Genomic DNA, 9,642 nt, shown 5'->3' on the forward strand with positions numbered 1-9,642 from the left:
TCAGTTTATTTCCAAACTTCAAATATCCAACATGAAAAAAACCAACAAGGTTGAAATTTTTCTCTTTTTTTCCCATGTTTAGGGACCAAAGAGAAGTTCCGATCTGAGTCGAAGCGTTGAATAAAAAGGATTTGATCCAGCGTTGCAAATCTGACACCCATGTTAGCTAAGCTCGATAACGTTAGCGTGAGTCGGCGCCGCCCCTACTTCTTCAGCATGTCCTGCAGGGGTCCGGGGAGGTACTTCATCACCGTGTCCATGATGCTCTCCTCCTCCTCTTCCTCGTCGCCACAGCCAGCCGGAACAGCCTTCTTGGGCCGGGTCAAGCTGCCCTCTGAGGGCTCTTCCATGGCAGCCGCCGCCTCGGCCTCAGCCACCTCGCGCTTTTTGATGCCGTACTAGAAGACACACACACAGACAGGTAAAAAGAAATGTTCGGTTTTTTATATGGTGTGTGAATTCAACCATAAATATTCGACATTCGATAATGTCCTTATTGGCATAAGGCGAAGCCAGTCGTGTCTACGCCCTGCTGACAAGAGACAAGGCAAAAGCTTTGCTGGTACAACTGGCCAACTGATAGGCATAATTGCGTTCAAGACATGACAGAGCAGTGGGACCCACGTTATATCTACACACGGTTTCCCTAAATAGCATTGTGACATCTCAACAGGGAAGCTCTGTGATGTAGCTGAACCGACGGTTAAGCCAACCTTGCGCTGGGACCCTCCATCCTCATTTGCATATCTGAGTAAGCGGGTTTGCGATGCAGCCGGACCGGCGGTTAAACCAATCATGCGCTGGAGATGTCCACTCTCATTTGAATATTGGATTTGCTGTTCCCATGGACTCGTCCGCGTAAGGGCTAAACGAGGGAGCACAGAAGAGGACAGAGATCCTCCCGATACATCCAGTATATCAAATCTAATCTAATCTAAAGATGCATGGTGACACCCATGACGCTGCCATGCAAATGATTTCCACTGACACACCTCCAAACGGGGCAGTGGATGCCGCCATGACTCGAGTGAGTGTGAGTGAGCCTTGATGCCAGGTGGAAAAACTTGACCTGTTTGCATGTAGGCTTGTGTGATGCTGTCACAAAACCGATGAGAAAGCCTGTATTTCGACAAAGTGTTTTCCATAGTCACTTCTGTGAGAAATAAACAGCTGAGTTGTGATCCTCATTGCCACTGTGCGCCAGACATACGTACTGTATGTACCCAGAGCAGAAATTGGACATAAGCAATGGAGACGTTTATCTTCCTCGTTAGCGTGCGGTGGCGGGTAGAAAGAGTCAAGCGTGATGTCCCTTGAATGATTGTATCTCCTGATGTTCTTTGGTATTTAAGCTGGGTTGGGTTTCAACATACTTTTACTCAGATCACCATTCCTAAAAGGCAGCTGGGGTGCACAGACAGGACAGCCAGCTCCCCCATGTGTTTAGCAGATGTCAGGGCCGTTTTGACAGATAGCTGTTTTTTAAGTGATGTAGTCAGTTGGTTCTAAGCGCTTACCTGTGAGACAATACCGTACCAATGCCAGGTCCCATTTGAGGGGAAAGAGTGTGACGGGGGTCGGATACGTCTTGTTCCCTGTAGGAAGCGCTTAACCCTGAAATGTTCCGGAACATTTCCTGCATGGGGTCTTGTGTGAATGGGAGCAGGGATCAATATTCCGGGAAATCTGTTCCCGGCAATTTCCCACCTCAAGACCTAGTAACATTTCCGGGAAAAATGCCAGTACAGCTGTGTTACAGCTGTGTTGTGAATGGAAGCAGTAACATTGCTTGGACAAAAACCTAAAGGGTTAATCAGAAGATGACTAAATGCTGTTTTTTCGCCTTAGCCCTCATAACAGGCAGAGATAGCTGACGCATACACGTTAACATTGGAAGTGGCTGAATCCATGTCCAATAACCGATGAAGATAGGAAGCCGTCACAAAAATAGTGTCTCGTGTGATGGTGCTATTTGCACGTATTTAAATTAGGTAATACAGTAGTATATAAATTTGTTGCAAAATTGGCCCCTTTCTTGAGCCTTGTTGCAAAAAACATCCAATTCACAAATAGCCGGTGAGGGGCTCCCCCAGCACCCACTCGTCTGGAGCGAGTACGCGACTTTTTGCTGGCAGTCGTCTGTTTTGCATGCCCCCTGTTTTACCAAGGGGGCATGGCTGCCCAGGTGGGCCCTCTCCTCCTCCCAGTGGTGGAGCTGGGTGAAGGAGGCTCAGAAGAGTCCGTCACTGGCAAGCTGCCATTAATCATCTTCATATTTTCTGGCTATGGAAGAGTGGTCAGGTCCAGCTATAGCCCACATTGGGTCTGTGTGACCCAAGTCATGACTCTATCCACTGATACCATTAGGGCTTGGGTCAGGTGGAGAATGGCGCTGGGGGTCCTTGCCACGTTATCCACTGACACTGGAGACAGCGTCTCTTTACCTGCTGCCAAGGTGCCCAGAAAAGCTCTGAGCAGGGCGATGTTGTTAGCCAGCGCTGCCGATTGCGCAACAAACTTTAAGCTCTTCTTTGCAAACCCTGAGAGGAGCTGGTGGCATTTATTTGGCAGGATGAGTTTCCTTTCTGTCTGCCATGCGGCATGAGGGATCAGGAGGGCTGCCAGTCCGGTCTCCAGACGAGGGATTCCCTTCATCTGGACGGTAACTCTTCCCTCTATGGCCGTAAAGGGGAAGAAGGTGGAGACCAGCGCCTGGAACGAGTCAGGTGTGGTCTCAGCACCGTCAATGTAGTGATTGATGGTGGGGAACTGCGCAAAGAGGATAATCCCTTCTGCTCGCAGACGTGGTTTTGACCTCCACCAACATTTCGTCAGGCGCCTCGTCCATGGGGGGGAGGGGTAGGCCCAGCCTCGCCGCCGCTGAGGGAATGAGAATGAGAAGTCGTCGCCAAGCACACAGACTCAACACACTGACTCAACACAACACAATACTCAGCACACAACCTCTTGCTCTAGGGAGACGATCGATGCTCCAGGTGAAACATGACTGTGTGCCCATGTCCAGCTCCAACACCATCATCAAGTTTGCTGACGACACTGTTGTGGTGGGCCTGATTACTGACGACGATGAGAAGGCCTACCGTGAGGAGGTGGCTGACCTGTCCCAGGACAATAGCCTCCTCCTTAACATCAGTAAAACTAAGGAGCTGATTGTGGACTTTAGGGGGGGATTCCAACCGAGGACGCATGCGCCGTTGGTGATTAATGGGGCTTCTGTCGACAGGGTGAGCAGCTTCAAGTACCTGTCGTCCACATCACGGAGGATTTAACATAGATTTTACATACAGACACTCTGGTGAGAAAGGCGAGGCATCATCTTTTCTTCCTCAGGCAACTAAAGAAATTCAGGGTCTCAGAGGGGATCCTCAAGTCCTTCTATTCTGGAGCAGTGGAGAGCATCCTGACAGGCAACACCACTGCCTGGTTTGGGAACAGTACTGCTCAGGACAGGAGAGGTGGTGCGTTCAGCCGAACGTACCACTGGAACTGCAGGACATATACACCAGGAGGTGTAGTAGCAGAGCCCGCAGGATCATGAAGGATCCTCACCACCCCAACAACGAACTGAGACAGAGTTTCTTCCCGCAAGCCATAAGGACTCTCACCAGGGGTCCTAATAAAAAGCAATGAGTTACTCACACTGCCTTACTGTACTGTATGTAGCATATTGTGCTGCAAATTTACTGTATCACTACTCTGGGTTACTGTATACTGCGCTGTATTTCTGTTCTGCGTTACTGTATTGCTGCATCGTAGCGTATACTGTACTGTATATCGCCATACTCACTTTATTCCCATGCATTTTACTGCACATATCTTTATATACAAATTGCCTATCCCATATACATAACTCTATTCCCTTCTATTTTGTACCCATACTTTGTATTATCTTTTTGAGTCTAATTTGATTTTTTTTATATGTCATTCAATTCACAAACTGCATTATGTTTTAGGAATCAGTTTGTTTCAGTTAGTTAGCTAGGTAGGAATTAGGTTAGCTATTATGTTCGGTTTAGTAACTATTGTGCATAATCTCCGGGTGTGTTGCAAAACCATTTCATTGCATATATGTATGAAAGTATGTATATGTATGTGACAAATAAACCTCTTGAATCCCTCTTGAATCTTGAAAATGAGCCGGTGGGGGATCTGTCCGGTGCAGGAGGGACAGGACAGATCCTGCTCCGGTTCCTCCTTAACCGCTCCGAACAGAAAATATGCGTTTTCCAGTGGAGCATCTTCATTAAAGAAAAAGTGAATGAGATGGTGATCTTGCTCATCCTTTGGCAGGGCTGTGCAAGCTGCGCAGTCTGTCGGGTCTTCGGCTCTGTATTTGGCGTGGAGGGATCCCAGGCAATCGAAGCAGAGGATGTGCTGGTCCGCCGACAAATATGCCGGGTATCCATTGCACCACCGGCCAAGGGACCCTGGCCCTGAAAAAGGTCCTTCTGGTGGGAAGCTAGCGTCTCTCATCTTCAAATCTTCAGGTTATCTTCAGGTACTTCTCAATCTTCGCTCTTCAGTGAACCGTCAATGAAAAATATGGGGAGCAGAATCGCAGGCGCCTGGGCCTTTTACAGGGGCAGGTCACAGCTGATATGCTGATGGGTACATTCAAATTTTCAGCAAGGCGCGCATATGCACGTGGGAAGCCAATAAGGACAAAGCTAGAGGGTCGAGCCTATATGAAATAGAACAAGGCATTGTATCACTTGGAAGGAAGGATAGGATATAGGATTTAGGATAATTTGAAGTATATATTAGGAAGGAATATTGAATTGAATATATTTTATGACAGGCATGCCTAGTTTACGAGCTTCTGCTAAGAAAAATATTCCACATAAGCCTAGCGAATAATTTATGAATGTGAAATTGGACATCCATATTCATCTCTTGATGTCTCCCACTGTTGTTTCTATGTAGCATCACAAGATGTCACCACTAGCCAGTGTTAGCATTGGCATGGGTGACAAGGGATGTGAAACCAGGCTGAGATGTGGTTGCCTGTGACAGCGGTCATTAATAGACGGGGGGGACATTATTCAGAAGTATCTAACTATTGACCAATCAGAATTGAGTATTCCACAGGGCTGTGTAACGTGTAAAAATTAAATTTATAGCAAAGACCAGGTTCATAAATTGATTATTGCATGTAGACAAACATATCGTTACTTTTTGACCTGAGACACCCTAAATATGTTTGTTGATTAAAATAAGCAATAAACATTCAATTAAAATGTTGAAGATTCAAGATTCAAGATTCAAGATTTTTATTTGTCACATACATATACATACTTCCATACATATATGCAGTGAAATGTGAATTGTATTAATTAAGTGTAGTGTAAATACTGTGTGTGTGTGTGTGTGTTTGTGTGTGTGTGTGTGTGTGTATATATATAGACTGTATATATATATATATATATACTGTATATATACACTTTATATTTTAGCATATTATATATAAGTCTATCGTCCTCACTTATTGTCACACACACACACACACACCCACACAAACAAGACACCAAAGTGTTCCTCTAATGTTATTTAGGGACACTTAGCATACTGTATGGCCTTAAAGAGCCAGAATGTGCACAAGTGTGTGCATGTGTGTGTGCGTGTGTGTGTGTGTGTGTGTGTGTGTGTGTGTGTGTGTGTGAGTGTGTACGATAACTGCTAATTAATCCATCCCTTTGAACCCCAGAGCCTTTTCCTGTTGACATGTTTTGAGCAGCTGCTACTAAACCTATCCTCTCTCTCTCTCGCTCTCTCTCTCTTTCTCTCTCTCTCTCCTTCACACACACACATGCACGCGCACACGCACGTACACACTTACACATACTCTCTTTCACCCCTTTCATGTAATCTCTTCCACTCTCTCCCTCCCTCTCTCTCTCTCTCTATCTATCTCCCCCTCCCTTCGCTCTCTTCGTTCTCTTCTCCCTGATTGCCTGTCTTTCACCAGGGGAATATTTTGGTACGTGTCACAAATAGATGATGGTTCTTGGAGATCCTTGCCGCAGTCACTCGGGGTGGTTTCTGAAGCGCCGTCAGGCACGACGTCGAAGAAAGAAAAGATACAAATAAAACCGCAGTTCTGAAAGCTGGGGTTTGTAAAACACACGAAAGGAGACAGGACATTTGAAGTTATGGTTGACTGATATACTGTTAACACCTGAAAATTGAACAAGTCCTCCTGCAAACAGACAAAACATTTTGATAATGTGGTATGTGCAGATTAGTACTAAGTACTTAGATACTTAGATTTACTTAGGTCCTTAGATTTACTTAAATGCTTAGGTGCTCAGATTTACTTAGAATTACTTACATTTACTGAGATACTTAGGTACTTAGCTTTTCTTAGATACTTGGATTTACTTAGGTATTTAGATTTACTTAGATTTACTGAGATACTTAGATTTAATTCGATATTAGGTACTTAGATTTACTTAGATGTTTAGATTTACTTAGATTCCCTGAGGTACTTATAATTTCCATTATACTTAGATTTACTTAGATACTTAGAAGATTAGATTTACTTAGATACCTAGATTTACTTAGGTGCTTAGGTACTTAGATTTCCTTACATACTTCGGTACTTATATTTACTTAGACACTTAGGTAATTCGATTTACTCAGATACTTAGATTTACTTAGGTTCTTTGATTTATTTAGATACTTAGGTACTTAGATTTACTTCGATACTTGGATTTACTTAGGTACTTAGATTTACATAGTCCCAAGGTACTTAGATACTTTTTTTCTTAAATTTACTTTAATACTTGGGTACATAGAGTTACCTAGGTACTTAAATTTACTTAGATACTTTGGTACTTAGACTTGCTTAGATACTTAGGTACTTGTCCCACTGTTTCAGAAGTGGGACAAGAATCTCAAATCAATCTCTCCTAAGGAGAGTGCCATTATTTTGAGGACAATAGACAATAGACAAATTTAGAATTCCAAACCCTCCAGAGTCGAATGTTTCTGTTGGTTTATTTGGTTTATATGATTGTTTGTGCGGTCGAGAGGAGAATGTTGCAGGCTTTTTTGTGAAGTGGCATTCTGGGAGCTCTTCGTCAGGTAGCCTTCAAGGAACCGAGGAGAGAAGAGAAGGATGCATTCAATTCAATTTGCAGTGTTCTTCCGAGATCCGTTCCGAACTATACGTTGTTTCTCCGTCCTGTCTCTCCCTCTCTCTCACTCTCTTTCTGCAGAAAGGTGGTTACATAGCAACCGTTACTACTGTGAGGGTGCCGTCGTGGCAATGTCACCCCAGGTGCAGTGCAGAAGTGAATTATGGGTAGTGCACCATGTAACCCAGTCCAGTCGACAGCACGCTGCAATCCGTCATAGGGGTGAATGGAATGCATATATATATATATATATATATATATATATATGAGGGATATAGATGTTCACAAAGTCAAGATATTATGTTTAGTTTGCTGGGTCACTTGACTGTATATACAGTATATACTGTATATACTCTATATATACAGTATATTCAAAATATTCAAAAAAGTCTGTCTATCTATCTATCTATCTATCTATCTATCTATCTATCTATCTATAAAATGAAATAAAAAATAATGGAAATGTGTTTTTCTGACGATATGATTTTGACCATTTTTACTGTTTCAAGTTCTATCCCTATTTATAGCTAAATTTCACTGTCGAACAGCCTGGAATCTTTTATAGCAAGGACCAAAGTCAGCAGAACACACAGGAAAAAAATCAAACCACAATGTGTTTATTCTATTTCCAAAACAGTTCTGTTAAAAATATTTTGTGCTCGTCTGCAGCCAAGAAACAGAGCCCTGTGAAGCCCTTTGAACGTTTGAGTAATGGATGACATCCAAGAATGTCATATACAAACCCATTCCAAGCCTTTGACCTACTGCTGTATATGTTAAAGGTTAGTATATGTATTTATTAATTATTATTAAAAAAAATGTCTGTCCATTAGTGCCCTTAATAACTTTTTTATGTGCTATGGTTGCTTAACCTTTCTTTAATTTCCCAAATGATATTTATTACTAGTTTAACTATTGTAATATAAAGTAAATTATTGTATTATACAACACTTTTCACACTTCAGATTCTGATTGTAGTGTGAAAGATTTGGACACTATAGATTTGGACAGGACAGGTCCAGATATCTAGCCTGCTAATATCTTGGGTGTTAGCGACATGTCGGCGAGGATTCAGCGATCTCTAGGATCGCATCTTTGAACAGTTCACGCACAGCGCTGATTTGACTCTGATCTGGGGCTTTTGTCTGCAATCTCCAAAAATTGTCTTTGAGTGGGAAATCGGGGCTACAATTATGTAATCTGAACTTGACATTAGGTAGAATCCGTTTTTTATTTAGTTAGTTATTTAGTTAATCTCCACCTGTATTGGGCCTACCTTGTCCCTGATGCCTTGCCTCATGGTTTCCCTCTCAGCCTCCATCTTGGCATACTTGTCCTTCCTCTCCTCCTCCTGCTGCCTCAGTGCCTCCTGGCGCTCCTCCTCCTTCTTGGCTGCATCAGGATCCTCTTCTTTCTCCTCCCCACCAAGCATCTTTCCCACATCAGGAGGACCTCCTAGGAGGGGAGTAAAGGGAAGCAAAAGGAGGGCAATTGTATTAAAGATTTCTGAAGGAGAAGAAGTTTAAACAGAGAGATGTTAGACATATGCACTAATACCACTGACGGCTCTTATAAATGTTAATACACAAGAAAATACATCTCTTGGATGGTGAGGGAAGATATCTGTTCAATGGACAGTGGAAAATAACACTGTGAGCTATGTGGGGTATGTACAGTATTACAAATGACAGGAAGAGACTGAAGTCGCCCTGATCATGTAAATAATCACTATCATCTATGATTGCTGTATGATGTACAGTATGCCAGATATATTTTAACAAATCAGCCAAGTGCAACGCCTTTAAGTTTTGAAAAGAAAACATAAAATCTCCTTTTTGAGGATGGGGGAACTCCTATTTTAGTCCCTTGTGTGTATTTTTTATTACATGTTTTGAATGATGGTAATATCACATTTTATTCAAAACTGCTTTTTGCAACAACAAAAAAATTCATCATTTAGCAGACGCTTTTGTTCAAAGCAACTTAATTATTCATGGACCGATGGACACAGCCATCAGCAGCAATTAGGGGGTAAGTGGCTTGCTGAAGGGCACTTCAGCATACTACCAGGAGGAGCGAGGGATCGAACCGGCAACCTTCCCATTACTGGGGGGGGGGTACGTTTTGGGAACATACTGGCTTGTTTTGTCATAAGGTAAAAAATTCAAAAGTGAAATTATTTTTTGGGAAATTGAACTGCTCATGTCGCTCGAAGCCTAAAAGTCAAAAGGGAACATAACGAGCGGCTTTATTCTGCATTTGACCGATGTAAGAAGTACAAACGCTGTTACAAGCACGACACATGCTTGTGTGGTTCGATTTGGGAGATTTGTACAGTGCTGTAATTGCAGTTAAATGGCAAAGAGTGCCGCCGAGTCTCGATGAGAGCGACCGAGTTATCTTTGCAGAGCTTAATACCGACTTCCGAGTGCGAACTACGTTATATCCTGAAGCTTTAAGCCTTTGAATGTATGGCTTACGCAAG

At 43.1% G+C, this 9,642-nt stretch overlaps 1 protein-coding gene across 1 annotated transcript in view; it reads right to left on the reverse strand.

Moving 5' to 3' along the window:
* Window positions 1-203: 203 nt before the first annotated feature.
* The window catches only part of cplx2a (complexin 2a), a gene marked incomplete at both ends in the record, with an annotated part of 28,190 nt that continues 18,751 nt past the window's right edge, over window positions 204-9,642 (reverse strand). Inside the window, 2 exons of the mRNA XM_079998539.1 lie at window positions 204-398; window positions 8,434-8,612. Of these exons, the coding sequence (XP_079854665.1) occupies window positions 204-398; window positions 8,434-8,612 (374 nt within the window). The remainder of the gene's footprint in view (window positions 399-8,433; window positions 8,613-9,642) is intronic.

Source organism: Zeus faber (assembly GCF_960531495.2).
Source record: "Zeus faber genome assembly, chromosome: 4".
In the NCBI taxonomy this organism is placed as follows: domain Eukaryota; kingdom Metazoa; phylum Chordata; class Actinopteri; order Zeiformes; family Zeidae; genus Zeus; species Zeus faber.